The sequence below is a fragment of the Mobula birostris genome, chromosome 25 (assembly GCF_030028105.1).
Source record: "Mobula birostris isolate sMobBir1 chromosome 25, sMobBir1.hap1, whole genome shotgun sequence".
Classification (NCBI taxonomy): domain Eukaryota; kingdom Metazoa; phylum Chordata; class Chondrichthyes; order Myliobatiformes; family Myliobatidae; genus Mobula; species Mobula birostris.
The window spans coordinates 47,133,382-47,151,184 of NC_092394.1; the positions used below are offsets into that span (position 1 = coordinate 47,133,382).

The 17,803-nt window shown below is 44.4% G+C and overlaps 2 protein-coding genes across 2 annotated transcripts in view; both read left to right on the top strand.

Moving 5' to 3' along the window:
- LOC140187779 (cytochrome P450 2D26-like) overlaps nucleotides 1-7,948 on the top strand; it is a 32,088-nt gene extending 24,140 nt beyond the window's left edge. The window contains exons 6-9 of the mRNA XM_072243494.1: nucleotides 464-605; nucleotides 1,001-1,188; nucleotides 6,962-7,103; nucleotides 7,518-7,948. Coding sequence (XP_072099595.1) covers nucleotides 464-605; nucleotides 1,001-1,188; nucleotides 6,962-7,103; nucleotides 7,518-7,699 — 654 coding nt within the window. The 3' untranslated portion in view covers nucleotides 7,700-7,948. The remainder of the gene's footprint in view (nucleotides 1-463; nucleotides 606-1,000; nucleotides 1,189-6,961; nucleotides 7,104-7,517) is intronic.
- Nucleotides 7,949-9,079: 1,131 nt separating this feature from the next.
- LOC140187645 (uncharacterized) lies at nucleotides 9,080-17,011 on the top strand. The gene is made up of 4 exons (XM_072243169.1): nucleotides 9,080-9,098; nucleotides 10,589-11,188; nucleotides 12,202-12,328; nucleotides 16,898-17,011. Exons 1-4 carry the CDS (start codon nucleotides 9,080-9,082, stop codon nucleotides 16,971-16,973), a joined length of 822 nt encoding a protein of 273 aa, XP_072099270.1. The 3' UTR covers nucleotides 16,974-17,011.
- Nucleotides 17,012-17,803: the final 792 nt, after the last annotated feature.

The following is a 17,803-nucleotide window of genomic DNA, read 5'->3' on the forward strand; positions in this document are numbered from 1 at the left end:
TGCTAATCCCAATCCCCTTATTCCTTTCCTTCCCTGTACCTCGCCAAATAATGTTATAATTGCACCTTCCTCTACCATTTCCTCTGGCAGCTTGTTCCATATTCTCACTATCCCTTCTGTGGAAATTCTCTTGCAAATCCTTCCCCTCTCATCTTAAACCAATGTCCCCTAGTTCTATGCTCCTAACTCTGGGGGAAACACTGTGACAATCCACCTCATCAATGCCCCTGATAAACCTCTATAATATCACCCCTCAGCATCCTGTTATCTAGGAAGCCTATCCAATCTCTCCTTGTAGCTCTGACCTTCCTTTCCTAGAAATTCCTGACCAGAACTGAATGTTCATTTACACCTCACCGGAATGTTATACTCTTTAAAGCAGGCTGCCTGACTTCAGCACTATTCCTACAAAATAATCCTTCAGTTCTATACATTAACACTACTTTCCCTGACTGCATTTCAGATGAGGAACACACCGAACACAAGTTTCCTGGAGGACAAGATGATTACGTCATTACTAGGCCTCTTTGCTGCAGGTACAGAGACCACATCCACCACCCTAAACTGGGGCTTGCTCTTCATGGTGTTACATCCAGATGTGCAGTGTAAGTATAACAATGTCTGTGCCAGGCCCTTCACCAGCTGTGCATTGGTGTGAATGGAAGGTGTGGAGAATGAGTGTAACAGTATCGGGAGAGGCTGAAGAATGTTATTAGTAAACTATTAATTTTCAGGCTAAAGATCTAAGTATTAGCAACAGGATTTGAATCTCTAAGTTAATGAAACCCCTTTGTTAAACACTAACAGTCTGATGTTTCTAGGACTTTGCTATTATTGGATCGGTTGCTGTACCTCCTAACATACAACAGTGACCACATTGCCAAAGTTTCATTTTGTAATAAGACACGTTAGGATTTTTGGGTGGATGAAACATATGAATAAAACATGAGTTCCTCCTTTCAGTCAAAGCTTGAAATCTGTTCTTGTTTGGTTCCTGCAGCTCGGGTTCACGAGGAGATTGACAGAGTGATTGGGAAGGGTAGAAGGCCAAGATTGGAGGACCGGGAGGAAATGCCATTCACGAACGCGGTTATCCATGAAATACAACGCTTAGGAAATATTGTACCAATCTCACTGCCTCATCAAACATACAGAGATACCACGGTCATGGGATACACCATCCCGAAGGTACAATCTGGAGTTAATTTTCATCATTCCCTTTCTGACCTTCAATACTCTGAATGATCTGAAAGCAGTTACCTAAAAATTGCGCTTCAGATGTTTTTGGTGTGCTAAGTGGGAAATAATGTCCACAGGAGTTTTTACAAGCAATTGTGAGGTTATTGTGAAGTACCTGAAAAGTATCTGTGTGTGGTTCACCCAGAACTGTGCAGTAAAATGTGAACTATTTCACAAGGCACACAACGCACTAAGAGGAGTGATATCCATGCTGCTATACATCAACCCCAGGAGAATATCAGCCCTCAACGACACTTTCCCAGTAAGCAGACACAACAGCCATACATAGTGACGGGAAGGGTCAGCCGTGTGGGAGAGGTATTTCAGTTTAAGGTCTTTAATCACTGACATATGCTGTGAAATGTGTTGCTTAGTGACAGGACAAGGCATAAACGATACTACAACTTACGAAATATATAACTGCAAAAGAAAATAATGAGGCAACATGAATGCCATATCCCTCTAATCCTATCTGTTCAAGTAACTGGCAAAATGTCTCTCAAATGTCATTCGAGTTCCAGCCTCTGGCAGTTCATTCCAGATACTACAACGGGGTGATAAATGTCCCCTTCAGATCCCCTGAAACCCTCCTCCCTCACCTGTCTTGTCTCCATTTCTCTTTACCATTTACACCTCAGACTACAACTACTGAACAGAGTCTAGTCATCTTCAGAAGTTTTCTGATGACTCTGCCATAGTTGGATGCATCAGCAAGGGAGATGAGGCTGAGTACAGGGCTACAGTAGGAAACTTTGTCACATGGTGTGAGAAGAATTATCTGCAGCTTATTGTGAAAAAGACTAAGGAGCTGCTGGTAGACCTGAGGAGAGCTAAGGTACCGGTGCCCTCTGTTTCCATCCGGGGGTCAGTGTGGACATGGTGGAGGATTACAAATACCTGGGGATATGAATTGACAATAAACTGGACTGGTCAAAGAACACTGAGGCTGTCTACAGGAAGGGTCAGAGCCACCTCTATTTTCTGAGGAGACTGTGGTCCTTTAACATCTGCCGGACGATGCTGAGGATGTTCTACGAGTCTGTGGTGGCCAGTGCGATCATGTTTGCTGTTGTGTGCTGGGGCAGCAGGCTGAGGGTAGCAGACACCAACAGAATCAACAAACTCACTCGTAAGGCCAGTGATGTTGTGGGGATGGAACTGGAGTCTCTGACGGTGGTGTCTGAAAAGAGGATGCTGTCCAAGTTGCATGCCATCTTGGACAATGTCTCCCATCCACTACATAATGTATTGGTTGGGCACAGGAGTACATTCAGCCAGAGACTCATTCCACCGAGATGCAACACAGAGCATCATAGGAAGTCATTCCTGCCTGTGGCCATCAAACTTTACAACTCCTCCCTTGGAGGGTCAGTCACCCTGAGCCAATAGGCTGGTCCTGGGCCTATTTCCTGGCATAATTTACATATTACTATTTAACTATTTATGGTTTTATTACTATTTAATTATTTATGGTGCAACTGTAACAAAAACAAATTTCCCCCAGATCAATAAAGTATGACTATGACTATACAGCAGCTTCACAGGTCACCACATCAGGCTGTTGAGTTGGTAAGGTGGGCAAAGAATGGCAGATGGAATTGAATCCCCATAAATAGACTTTTGGAGAACAAACAAAGGTTTGTTGGACAGATTCCAGTGTTCACTTTCAGTTGGGGAGAGATAAATTTGGAAGTAATCAAGATAATCAAGGAATTTGTACAGGAGATGAGATAAAACCTGGGGTAGATCTGTCACCAATCAAACTGAATGGCAGAGAAGGCTTGAGGGGGTGAGTGACCTACTCCTGCTCCTATTTTCTTGCATTCTTATGTTCAGCGATAAACATTTTTATTCCATATTTTATTCTAGATCTCGCACTTGCTTACCGGAAATCCCATTTTCTCCCACTGGATCATATACAACTTTCTCTTTCCCCAGCTGGTGTACTGATCTCATTTGTCCTACCCTGTATAGTTAGGAGTCCCACTTCTCCTCCAGCCGGTGAGAACAGCAAGAAGAGTTTAAAAGGAGACAGCCTGATAGAGCGGGTGTCAGAGGAGTGGGCGATGGAGTAGGAAGGCTTTGGCTCAATGGGGCTTAGGCAATAACAGTTTGAGGTGAGGTAGATTGCCTGAGCAGAATACAGACAAGAAGTATGTGTGTGAGGCCAGCTTTCTGTGCTTGGTGTCAGATCTGGGAGGTCCAGGAGACGCCCAGCCTCCCGGACACCACATCTGCACCCAGGAGAAGCAACAGTGGCTGCGCCTCTGGCACAAAGTCTGGCGTTGTGGCTCAGAAGAGTGAGAAAATGAAAAGGATGGCAGCAGTGATAGGGGACTCTATAGTTAAGAGATCAGACAGGCGATTCTGTGGACACAGGAAAGAAACACCAGAGTCCGGGATGTTTCTAATTGTGTCCAAGGTATCGTGAAGTGGGAAGGAGAACAGCCAGAGGTCGTGGTACAGATTGGTACAAACAACATAGGCAGGAAAATGGAGGAGGTCCTGAAAGCAGATGACAGGGAGTTAGGAAGGAAGTTGAGAAGCAGGACCACACGGTAGTCATCTCAGGATTACTGCCTGTGCCAATTGACAGTGAGTATAGGAATAGACTGAAGTGGAGGATAGATGCATGGCTGAGGGATTGGAGCAGGGGGCAGGGATACAGATTTCTGAATAATTGGGACCCCTTTTGGGGCAGGAGTGACCTGTACAAAAAGGATGGGTTGAACTTGAATCCCAGGGGGACCAATAACCTTGCAGGGAGATTTGCTAAGGCTATTGGGGAGAGTTTAAACTAGGATTGCTGGGGGAGTGGGGGTGGTGGGAACAAACTGAAGAGATGGAGGAAGAGGCGGTTGGCTCACAAATAGAGAAAGCTTGGAGACAGTGCAAGAGAGAGGATAGACAGGTGATAGAGAAGGGACGCTCTCAGATCGCTGGTTTGAGATGTGTATTTTAATGCAAGGAGTACTATGAACAAAGCGGATGAGCTTAGAGCATGGATCAGTACTTGGAGCTATGATGGTGTGGCCATTACAGAGACTTGGATGGTGCAGGGGCAGGAATGGTTGCTTTGAGTGCCAGGCTTTAGATGTTTCAGGAAGAACAGGGAAGGAGGCCAATGAGATGGGGTTTGGTACTGTTGATCAGAGATAGTGACACGGCCGTAGAAAAGGAGGAAGACATGGAGGGATTGTCTACTGAGTCTCTGTTGGTGCAAGTTAGGAACAGGAAGGGGTCGATAACTCTACTGGGTGTTTTTTATACACCACCCGATAGTAACAGGGAAATCGAGGAGCAGATAAGGAGACAGATCCTGGAAAGGTGTGATAATAACAGGGTTGTCGTGGTGGGAGATTTTAATTTCTCAAATATCGATCGGCGTGTTCCTAAAGCAAGGAGATTAGATGGGGTGGAGTTTGTTAGGTGCATTCAAGAAGGTTTCTTGACACAATATGTAGATAAGCCTACAAGAGGAGAGGCTGTACTTGATCTGGTATTAGGAAATGAACCTGGTCAGGAGTCAGATCTCTCAGTGGGAGAGCATTTTGGAGATAGTGATCACAATTCTATCTCCTTTACTATAGCGTTGGAGAGGGATAGAAACAGACAATTTAGGAAAATGTTTAATTGGAGTAAGGGGAACTATGAGGCTGTCAGGCAGGAACTTGGAAGCATAAATTGGAAACAGATGTTCTCAGGGAAATGTATGGCAGAAATGTGGCAAATGTTCAGGGGATATTTGTGTGGAGTTCTGCATAGGTACGTTCCAATGAGACAGGGAAAGTATGGTAGGGTACAGGGACCATGGTCTACAAAGGCTGTTGTAAATTTAGTCAAGAAGAAAAGAAGAGCTTATGAAAGGTTCAAAAAGCTAGGTAATGATAGAGAGCTAGAAGATTATAAGGCAAGCAGGAAGGAGCTCAGGAAAGAAATTAGGAGAGCCAGAAGGGGCCATGTGAAGGCCTTGACAGGCAGGATTAAGGAAAACCTCAAGGCATTCCACAAGTATGTTAAGAGCAAGTGGATGAGACGTGAGAGAATTGGACCAACCGAGTACGACTGTGGAAAAGTGTGTATGGAACTGGAGGAGATAGCAGAGGTATTTAATGAATACTTTGCTTCAGCATTCACTACAGGAAAGGATCTTGGCGATTGTAGGGATGATTTGCAGTGGACTGAAAAGCTTGAGAATGTAGATATTAAGAAAGAGGATGTGCAGGAGCTTTTGGAAAGCATCAAGTTGGATAAATCACTGGGACCGGATGAGATGTACCCAGGCTACTGTGGGAGGTGACAGAGGAGATTGCTGAGCCTCTGGCAATGACCTTTGCATCATCAATGGGAATGGGAGAGGTTCCAGAGGATTGGAGGGTTGCGGATGTTGTTCCCTTATTCAAGAAAGGAAGTAGAGTTAATTATAGACCATTGAATCTTACTTCAGTGGTTGGTAAGTTGATGGAGAAGATCCTGAGAGGCAGGATTTATGAACATTTGGAGAGGCATAATATGATTAGGAATAGTTAGCATGTCTTTGTGAAAGGCAGGTCATGCCTTATGAGCCCGATTAAATTTTTTGAGGATGTGACTAAACACATTGATGAAGGTAGAACAGTAGATGTAATGTATATGGATTTCAGCAAGGTATTTGACAAGGTACCCTATGCAAGGCCTATTGAGAAAGTAAGGAGGCATGGGATCCAAGGGGCAATTGCTTTGTGGATTCAGAACTTGTTTGCCCACAGAAGGCAAAGAGTGGTTGTTGAAGGGTCGTATTCTGCATGGAGGTCGGTCACCAGTGGTGTGCCTCCGGGATCTGTTCTGGAACCCCTACTTTTCGTGATTTTTATAAATGACCTGGATGAAGTAGTGCAGGGATGGGTTAGTAAATTTGCTGTGACACAAAGGTTGGAGGTGTTGTGGATAGTGTGGAGGGCTGTCAGAGATTACAGCGGGTCATTGATAAGATGCAAAAATCGGCTGAGAAGTGGCAGATGGAGTTCAATCCAGATAAGTGTGAGGTGGTTCATTTTGGTAGGTCAGATGTGATGACAGAATATAGTATTAATGGTAAGACCCGTGGCAATATGGAGGATCAGAGTGATCTTGCGGTCTGAGTCAATAGGACACTCAAAGCTGCTGTGCAGGTTGACTCTGTGGTTAAGAAAGCATATGGAGCATTGACATTCATCAATCGTGGGATTGAGTTTAGGAGCCGAGAGGTAATGTTGCAGCTATATAGGACTATGGTCAGACCACACTTGGAGTACTGTAGTCACTTCTGGTCTCCTCACCATAGGACGGATGTGGAAACCATAGAAAGGGTGCCGAGGAGATTTACAAGGATTCTGCCTGGATTGGGGAGCATGCCTTATGAGAATAGGTTGAATGAACTAGGCCCTTTTTCCTTCGAGTGACAGAGGATGAGAGGTGACCTGATAGAAGTGTATAAGATGATGAGAGGCATTGAGTGAAGATTGCTTTATTCACTTTGAGCCCACAAACCTCTCAAAGCATTACTAAGCACCCTAAGTTTGTGGTAGCAGTGAAGGTGAAGTGTATTGCAGAATTAGATTGACTATCTTCTGTCTATAATGACTTACAATCATTGGGCTACAAGCCGTAGCTCTCAGTCCAAAGACCACAATATAATTCACTTCATTGCTCTGTGGGTCTGTTACTAATATTTCCCTAATGTATCTCTTTGATTAATATTTAGGGAACAATGATCATTCCAAACATTTCCTCTGCCTTGCTTGATGAAGATATTTGGTTGACTCCACATCAGTTTAATCCAGGACATTTCCTTGATTCCGATGGAAAGTTTGTGAAACCAGAAGCCTTCATCCCATTCTCAGCAGGTAATGTAGGGTTTGTGGATCATTAAATGTACCAAAGTTTAGAGCTGTGGTTGTGGATATCCAACCTTCATCTCCCGTGCTCTGGTGAAGGATGCTGCTGGCTGATTCCTGCATTTGTAGCGTACGCTTCATTAACTTCAAAATTTAAGTTAACTCCCAAAACCCTATCCCACCATTCCAGCTCTGAAAGAGAACTTCCTGAATTAACTAATTACAATGAATAGAATAAACATTTGTTTAACTTCGATAAAGTCTGGAAGTGTACTACCTCTCTAAGAGATGAGATGGTTGGATAAGGCAAATTATATTAGGACTTCGAGACTATATAGGTCGTCACTGTTGTTCAGTGTGACCCTGCAGTGATTCTCAGTCTTTTTTCTGTGGTACTAACCTCTCTTGCCCTTCACCCTACAGGTCATCGTGTGTGTCTGGGGGAGCAGCTGGCGAAGACGGAGCTCTTCATCTTCTTCACGTCCATTCTCCAAAGATTCACGTTGTTTCTCCCGGAAAATGAGGCAAGACCAAGCTACAAGGAAGCTCAGTTTGGAATTACCCTCTGCCCACTGCCCTATCGGCTCTGTGCTAAAGCCAGATAGGGATAGGTATTCACCATCTGGGCTCAGGAGGCTCTTTGCTTTTTGGCTTTTTGAATAGATATAATGTATTTGGTAGTTGTTTTTATCGACCTTTATATATACTTTCTTGTACTCTGTATTCTTTTATGTAGAAACTAATACAAATATTGAAAAGAAGATATTTATTATTCATCTTTAACTAGTACTGATTTACCGGTCTTCTTGAGAAACAATCCTGTCCAAGGTTAGGAAACCTATCATTGAATGAATTGGGACTATGACCTAATCAGAAGAAACAATACTTATTTATGGATACAGCATGGAGTAGGCCTTTCCAGCCGTTCAATCCACAGCAACCCGCAGCAAACCCAATTATCCCCAACCGAACCACATTTACAATAACCCATTACCCTACCCAACAGGATATGTCTTTGGATCTGGTGAAAACTCACACTTTCCACGGGGGAGCACATACAGCGATTCCTTACAGAAAGGGGCCAGAAATCAGGTCCAGACTCCAGAACATCCCAAGCTGTAATGGTATCGTGCTGACCACTTCAATACCATGTTTCCCTGTTGTTGTCTGTGTTAAACTGAGGCTCCTACAGTCCGACCTGATCAATGTAGTTGTGAAATTATCAAATGTGGATGTGGGCATCACTAGACGACAGGCAAGAAAAACACCGACATAAATATTAGAAGGCAGCGAAGGAGTGAGGGTACAAACATGAAAATGTATCGACGTTCCTCATCCTGGATCTGAGAGGGATCTCTTCGCAGACCCGTCTTTCATCGACAGACAACTTTTTCATCTGCAACTCATCTAGTTTGTGAAGAATTATGCTTATGTTTGGAAAACCTTTATAGATCCATAATCTCTGTTACAATTACTCCTCAAAATAAATGTGTTCTGCTGTTTAATCTTTTTTGTAGCTGAAATCATGTCTTCATTAGTTGGAGGGGGGAATCTCATCACTCAAATGAGTAATTAGTGACAGCTGAACTCCTCCAGAAAAGAAATAAAGTAGTTAATTATTCTTTGCATTATAGAATGATACAGTATAATCTCCCTGACATGAGGGTGCTGATTGACTTCTATGAGACCTAAGGTCTTGACTTCAGAATGGGCACATGCATTATCATCACAAGATATAATTTATGCAGAAGAAACAGGGAGGGATACTCTTTAACTAGAAAGTAAAGAAGGTAGTCATTATTTATTTAAGTGTGAAATCCTTACTGATGCACAGTATTCCAAACGTACTTTCATGGTTATGTTTCGGGTGGTGCTCCAGAGCAAGACCCCACAGCTTCTAGCAACCAAACTCTGCTTCAACAGGAACCATCTACAAAGATTTGATGGAAAAAAAAACACTCTGAAGATGGTCCTACTTTCAGCTAATGGTGAAGCAGGATTTGCGTTTGTTGAGTGTTCTGAGCAGCCATTATACTTTATAATTTATACTTTATTGTCAGCAAACAATTAGTACTAGAACGCATAATCATCACAGCGATATTTGAATCTGCACTTCACACTCCCTGGATTACAAATATTAAAAATATTAAAAGTAGTTAAAATTAGTAAATATTAAAAATTTAAATTATAAATCATAAATAGAAAATAGAAAAATGGGAAATAAGGTAGTGCAAAAAAACCAAGAGGCAGGTCTGGATATTTGGAGGGTACGGCCCAGATCTGGGTCAGGATCCATTCAGCAGTCTTATCACAGTTGGAAAGAAGCTGTTCCCAAATCTGGCCGTACGAGTCTTCAAGCTCCTGAACGTTCTCCGGAGGGATGAGGGACAAAACGTCTGTTGGCTTGGTGGGTCATGTCCTTGATTATCCTGACAGCACTTCTCCGACAGCGTGCGGTGTAAAGCTAAATATCTTGAGATAGCCACGAAAGCACTGATAACGTTGTTTCCATTTCCAACATCATATCGCTGTGAAGCGGAGTTTTCTGCAATGAATGCAACGAAAACTAAATTGTGGAATAGACTGGACATAAGGAACCCCCTTTGACTATCGCTGTCTCCCCTCACCCCTCGATGGGAGCGTCTTGTTGCACTGATTCAGCGACATTGGTGTGTTGCAATGATTTTATATGTTCATATGGGGAAAATATGCGCTTTGTGTTTAATATCCAAACGTTACTTAAGAAGTTATGATGCTATTGACTTATCACCTATATTCCGGTCGTGATTAACACCCACCAACCCGGTCGGCCAGTCCGCAAGAATAATGTCAATATTAAACCGGTCTGCGGTGCAAAAAATGTTGGGGACCCCTGCTAAGTAGACCTATCAGTTTTCTCTGTGGGCGGGCTTTACAGTCGACCTCAAAAATAATGACAGTGTTGCTCGCTGCACTGTTTGCAACAGTGACTTTTCTATTGCCCATGGTGGGTTAAAATGTAAAAGACATGTTGAGGTGAGTTTAACAGGTGTCATTACAGCATAGCTAACGTTACTTAAACTAACTGGCTAGCTGCTAAGGAGCTACTCTATTGATATCCTATGTGATGAGGCCAAACTCCCTGTAGACTTGCTTAAAGTTGTAGTAGTATAAACATGATAATATAAGTACATATTTTAATGTCACATTTGCTGCATATACCCAACTTGGTTTACAGATTAGACAAAATCACTAAACAAAGTATTACATACACCCTTGGATGTCGACGGGCGGGGGGGGGGGGAGTGCTACCTCCCTGAAATGAGTTTTTGCAGGGTGGGATGTCTGGGAGAGCCAGGTCTCGGTGAAACAGAATACACAGCAGTTCTGCATCTCCCTGAGTAGGTGAGTCTCCCTTTAAGATCATCCACCTTGTCCTCTATGGCTTGCACATTAGCTAGCAGGATGCTGGGCATTGGGATCCTGAAGCCCCTCAGCTTCAATCTGTCCAGCAGCCCAGCTCTTCTCCCGCGCTTCCTCGGTAAACAGTGCATCTTTCCAGGCTTCCATCGGTGCAGTGTGTTGTCAGCGCTTTGATGTTGGTCGACGCCTCCCGCGGGGAATCGCGTCGTCCGTGCGCTCCGGGTGGCGCCGATTAACGGGGGAGGCTCCGCTGCCACTTCCAGCTGCCGGGGGCCCGGGCTGTCGATTGGGTCGGGCCCCGAAGCCGACACCTATTCCCGGATGGCCGGGATCCTTGCTGAAACAAACCCTTAAGCCGAGTCACGGTTGCGGAGGCCTCCGCTCCAGTCGAGCCGCGGGCTCGATTTCCGAGGTCGGCGGCGGAGGCCTCGCTTCCGGCAGCTGTGGATGGCCACCAACGGGGCTTTACAGTGGTCGCTCCGGGGAAGCGTCTGGGGCACCTTGCGGTCTCCGCCGTCACTTCTGTGTGGCCGTCTGCTCCGGAGAGGTGCTGGTCGGAATGGGCCGTGTCTCCAAGCGCTCCGGCACGGTAGCAGGCCGCGGGTCTGCGGGAACGTGGTGCGCCTCGTTGGTCGGGTCCATTTGCGCTCCGGAGTTTAGGAAGCAGTTCTGGCGCGGTGGTTTCCAGCTCGGTCAGTACCTTCGCCAGGGTGTTGCTGATCTTTATCTTTCTAAATTGGAGGTTTATAAGGGCTTCTCGGGTATAGGATAGTGGAGAGGGCATTTCTCTCGGGAGAGCACACGCGAAGTCGCCAGTTACCGGTGCCATCATTAGCTAGATCATTCGTTCTAGTTGCTATGCATCAGGATTTTCTAAAAGTTAGCTTGCAGGATGAGTTGGTAGTAAGGTAAGCAAATGCAATGTTAGCATTCACTTCAAGAGGACTAGAATGTAAAAGCATTCGTGTATTGGTGTATCCACACTTGGAGTACTATGAGCAGTTTTGCACCCCTTATCTAAGAAAGGATATGCTGGCATAGAGAGAGTCTAGAGGATGTTCAGGAGAATAATGACAGGGTTGAAAGGATTAACATATTACAAAAGTTTATGATTCTGGGCCTCTACCTATTGGAGTTTTTATGAGAATGAGAAGGGGATCTCATTTTAAACCTACTAAATATTGAAAGGAGCAGATAGGTTGGACATGCAGGGAAGTCAACAGTGGAAAAATCTAGGACCAGAGGACAAGGCCTCAGAATAGAAGGACATCCCATTGCAACAGAGATGAGGAGAATTTTTTAGCCAGAGGGTGGTGAATCTGTGGAATTCAGTGTCATAGAGAAATGAGGAGATCTAATCGAATATTGAAAGGCTGACATAGAATTGATATTGAGAGGATCTCTCCAATAGCGGTGGAGTCTAGAACCAGTGGGCACAGGCACGTAGTACAAGGACATCCCCTTAGAAAAGAGATGAGGAGGAATCTAGCCAAAATTCATTGCTGCAGACAACTGTATACAACAGGTCATTTGACGTATTTAAAGCAAAGGTTGATAGGTTCTTGATTAGTAAGGAGGTGAATGGTTACAGGGGAAAGGCAGGGAAATGAGGTTGAGAGGGACAATAAGTCAGCCATAATCAAGTGGTGGAGAAAACTTGATGGCCTGAATAGCCTAATTCTGCTCCTATCCCTTAATGTCATAGGTAGGGTGAAGCTGGTTCCATGCCCAATGACTTGGCTTGCCCCATCACCAACTTCACCACTTCAGAGCAGTCAGTGGGCAGGTTCTTCAATCATGCTTTGGATCTGCCAAACCATGTGGTTTCCTCTGTAAGTAATTGCTTCAGAATTACCGAGTAGTTCCTAGACAATTATTCTGTCAGTGTATTCATTCATCAACTGATTTTTAACTTACAGCAATCAAGCAGAACAAACTTTACCAGAAAGCTGATCAAATTCTTTTAGCATATTGTTTAGTTTGGACCAATCGTTCTGAATATCGTGTTAATTTGCATATTCTGTTATATAGCTGAATGATGGCCTAATTATATAATGGATTGTTGTTACCTTAAATATTGGTTTCCAAACTTGTTTGAAGATATAAAATGAAGGACGTGTAAAGCAAATCCGTCAGAGTCTGAACCTGAAGTGCAACTGCCGACACTAATTTACAGTAGACTTCAAAGTGATAAAATCAAAGAGTACTGTTCTCCTAATGCTAATGAGTGACCCAATATGTAACATCTTGTAACCACTAGAGTAATTGGGAAAATGGAGCCTTTTGAAAGCAACAGTGTGCAGGAACTTTTGGTTGAAATCTGTAACTCTGTTTTGGATGATGGGAATTGAATGGACAACAAGCTGATGAGCAGCAGTCTTTAATGTGAAGAGCTTGAGATATTGGTGGTTGCTTACGAGAGTGCAGGGAGGACACCGATGGGTTTAAAAGGCATGTGTGCACAGTGTAGCAATAAGGCTGATGAGCTGCATGCACAAAAGAGCTGTGTGGTAATAATTTTAAAACAGCTCTAAACCTACAGGCAAAATGCTGGAGGAGATCAGCAGGCCCGGCAGTGTCTGTGGAAAAGAGTACAGTCGACGTTTTGGGCTGAGCCCCTTCGGCAGGAGTGGAGAAAAAAAACTGAGGAGTAGATTTAAAAGGTAGGGGGAAGGGGAGAGAGAAACACAAGGTGATAGGTGTAACCTGAAGAGGGAGAGATGAAGTAAAGAGCTGGGAAGTTGATTAGTGAAAGAGATAGAGGGCTGGAGAAGGGGCAGTCTGATAGAAGAGGACAGAGAGCCATGGAAGAAAGAAAATGGGGAGGAGCACCAGAGGGAGGTGATGGGTGGGCAAGCAGATAAGGTGAGAGGGTTTGGGGAATGGTGCAGGAGATGGGATGGGCATTACGGGAAGTTCGAGAAATCGATGTGTCCAACCTCATCTCTTCCATTTCACACGTGTCTACTCTCACCCCATCCTCCCACCACCCTACCAGGGATAGGGTTCCTCTTGTCCTCACCTACCACCCAGTAGACTCTGCATCTAGCACATAATTCTCTGTAATGTCCACCATCTCCAATGGAATCCCACCACCAAGCACATCTTACCCCCTCCCCCCCCCCCACACACACACTTTCTGCCCTAAACAGCCCTTCCAGGTGAGGTGACACTTCACCTGTGAGATGGTTGGGGTAATATACGGTGTCTAAGTGAGACCCGACGTAGATTGGGAGACTGCTTCGCCAATCACCTACGCTCTCTCCACAAAAAAAGCAGGAACTCCCAGTGGCCACCCATTTGAATTCCACTTCCTAATCCTATTCCACTATGTCTATCCATGACCTCCTCCACTGTTGTGATGAGGCCACACTTAGGTTGGAGGAACATCACATGATATCATGTCTGGGTAGCCTCCAACCTTATGGCATGAACATCGATTTCTCAAACTTCCGGTCATGCCCACCCCCTCTCCTTCATCATTCTCCATCCCCTTTCCCTCTCTCACCTTATCTTCATCACCTCCCTCTGGTGCACCACCCAGGTCATGCACTCTTCTCACTGCTTCCATCAAGAGGAAGGTATAGGAGCCTCAGGATTCACACCATCAGGCTCAGGAACCCCTCCAACATCAGGATTTTGAACTGGTGGGGATAACTTCACTCAACTTCACTTGCCCCATCACTGAAATATTCCTACAATGTATGGATTCACTTTCAAGGACTCTTTATCTTATGTTCTAAACATTTATTGCTTATTAATTTTTTACTTTTAAATTTCACTTTTTTTCTTTTTTTATTTGCACTGTTTGTTGTCTTTTGAAAACTGGTTGTCCACCTTTTTGGGTGCAGCATTTCACTGATTCTGTTATGATTATTTGATTTACTGAGTATGCCCACAAGACAACAAATCTCAGGGTTATTTCTGGTAACATATATGTACTTTGAAAGCAAACTTTGTTTTTCTGTTAAAGTTCAAACTAAAGGCAGAGAGAAGTGACAGTACTGATTCAGGAAACTCTCCTTCGAATCCCTTTAAGAGCTCAATGAGTGAAGCCATTGCTTAAGTATGAATGAGGTAATAAATGACTGGGGAGGTTCCTGAGGCCACCACAGACTGAGTGGGAGAAAGGAGGAACCCTGCAAGGACATTACCAGATCGTAAGGACCTGTGATACTGGGGGTCCTCAGCTCCCACAGTATGGATTAGAATAACGTTGGTGCTGAGGGAAGAGGTTCTGATCTATGATTCTCTGATAATCATCTTGGTTTTGTTCTGGGAAATGGGAAAGGCCGAGCGGAGCAACTTTCAGAGTGAAAACACTGGGGGAGCATGTTGCAGTGTTCTGGAGTCAATACTGAATTCTACAATTTCAGGTAAGTTGATATCTCAACTTATCAGCCAGCCATCTGTGATATCGCAGAGACACAAGAGAGACTGCAGGTGCTAGAAATCTGGATCAATGCACACAAAACTGGTGGAACCCATCAATCCAGGCAGGATCCATGGAGGGAATTGAACAGTCGATGTTTCCGGCCAAGTGAAGAGACTTCATCAGGATTCCCGAGCTGCTGGCTAACCTGCTGAGTTCCTCCCTCGTTCTGTGTGTGTTGATCTGTCATTTTGTCTCAGTCTGTTTGTTCTTTTTCCCCCTTTGGGAGGTCAGGACACACCCAGCAAGGCCTGTCAGACTTGTTTTTCTGGTCCACATTTCACAAATCTTACTTATTTTCTCTCTGTTCTCACTCGCTAACTGCTCCCAATTACTCAGTGACCAGATCACTTAGTTTACAGTTTATCCCCATGGTTACCCCAGCTTTGTGATACTGTTGTGTGTGTAAGTAAGCAGGGTTAGGTTCCACAGTGAAATAGATACATCTGACTGATTTAGAATAGTACTTTACAAAACATAGTTTGCAACCATTTATTCAGTTAAATCAAACATTGACATCTCACATTGCAAGCAGCACGTTAGGTGTTTCTAAGAAAGTAGAATAATTGTTAAATATAGCCGATACTTCATTCAGGAGTGCACACTCCTCGTATTTTTGCGCCTCACAACTGTAGCACAAGACTGGGGTGACCACGGGGAAAAGCAGCAAACAAGGTAATCTGGTCAGTTTATCTCATTGGAGCCATCAATGGCCAAGAACGACTGTGGACTGAAAGAGCCTGGGATACATCATAAGATAGTTATCGATTTCACATTGGGCAAAATACAAACATTGTTGGACCTTGGGTGGAGGGAGCGGGGGGGGGGTCATACAAACTTTGTTTAAGAAAAAGTTGCCAAGATATATTTCACAACTGTGTTGTTGACAAGTTCACTTCACTGAATGCCCAGATCGAGGTCCTGCCAGAGGCTCCAATGATGAGAAAAGCACACCATTATAATTTATCTCTACACAGTTACATATATTATTACATTAAATGGGATCACTTTTGGCAAAACTAGTAGTTAGATCACCACCTCCAAATCAAAACATTATTAACAATTGCATGTTGAAGTGCCTTTCCTGATTTGGCAGATGAGTATTGATATCCTCACACCATGTCGCAGTCTCACTTGTGTGTCTACAGTGTCCCTTTCACTTCGAATCCACACATTGATGTCCATAGTGACCAGAAGAATCCATCACCCAGAGACATACCCAATGTAGATTGGGAGACTGCTTCGCCAACCACCAACATTCCATCTGCCAGAAAAATCAGCATCTCCAGGTGACCACCCAATTCAATTCTACTTCCCATTCCCATTCCGACAGGTCACTCCATGGCCTCCTCTACTGCTGCAATGAGGCCACACTGAGGTCAAGTTGGAGGAACAACACCTTATATTCCATCTGGGTTGTCTCCAACCTGATGGTATGGTTTCTCATACTTCTGGTAATTGCAACCTCACCCCACCTCTCCTTCAGCATTCCCCATTCCCATTTCCTTCTCTCACCTTATCTCCTTACCTGCCCATCATCTCCCTCTTGTTCTCCTTTCGGGTCTCGGCCCAAAACATTGACTGTTTACTCTTTTCCATGGATGCTGCCTGGCCTGCTGAGTTCCTTCAGCAGTTTGTGTGTGTTGCTTTGGTTTCCAGCATCTGCAGATGTTCCTTTTTTCAGTTTGAGGAAGCTGTCTGGGGGTACAGGTAGGGACACTGCCTGAGAGGGCTTGGGGTGATAAACTGGGGAATATCAATGTGCAATCCAGTCCTGAACCTGTGCACCAGGCGATCTCTTGGGGGCCAGCTGGACAGTGGTACCATGATTATCCAGCACTCCAACTGCTCCACCATTATTTTGATCTTCAGTCCTGGGCTGAACCTCTGATAGACCCCGGATGTTAGCAACCTGCTCCCTGCCTTCTTCCTCCTCACCCCAGTCACCTATCTGTCTCTCTCCACACAGAACTCAAGGGGTGCATGATCTGCACAAATCCTACTCTCTGCTCTGCCACAGGAACGATGAAGTCAATCGGTTCTGATGAAGGATCTCAGCCCAACACATGGACTGTTCATTTCCCCCCGTAGATGCTGCATGTCCTGCTGAGTTCCTCCAGCATTTTATCTGTGCTGCTCAAGATTTCCAGCTTCTGCAGAATTTATTGTGTCTCACGTTAATTCTGCTCAAGCAGAAGATTGACTATCTCAAGCCTCACATCATATCAGTGTTGCCGCATAAGTTGACAGGGTGATTAAGAAGATAGGGTGCATTAGCCTAGCCTTTATTAATCTGGGGTTTCGGTTCAAGAGCTGTGAGATAATGTTGCAGATCTATAAAGCCCTGAATAGACCATACTTGGGGTATTATGTTTAGTTCTGATTGTGCTGTGTTTAGCTAGGTCTTTTTGGAGAGATGGAAAATTAGAGGTTGTTTGTTACATATAAGAGGCATAGATAGAGAGGACAGCCAGCACCTTTTTTCCCATGACTGAAATGGCTAAATGGCTAATACGAGAGGACGTACTTCTAATGTGATTGGAGGAAAGTATAGTGGGGGGGGGGGGTGTCAGAGGTACAGAGGTGTTTTACACAGAGAGTGGTAGGCAATGGAATGCACTGTCAGATGGACTGGGAGAGGCAGATACATTAGGGATGTTTAACAGACTGTTACATACCTCAAGGAGATCTGTGATTATTTTTTGTGAGAATGATGTAATGGTCTTTTGGAGGTCACCTGATGTAATTTTCCCGCCGATGTGAGGTCATGTGATGACATGTGTACCACGGGTATATAAGGGAAGACCTCAGATGACGCAGTTAGTTTTTAGTTTTCCAGCTAGACCGTTGATGTGTCTCCATTTCTGTTGCGTAT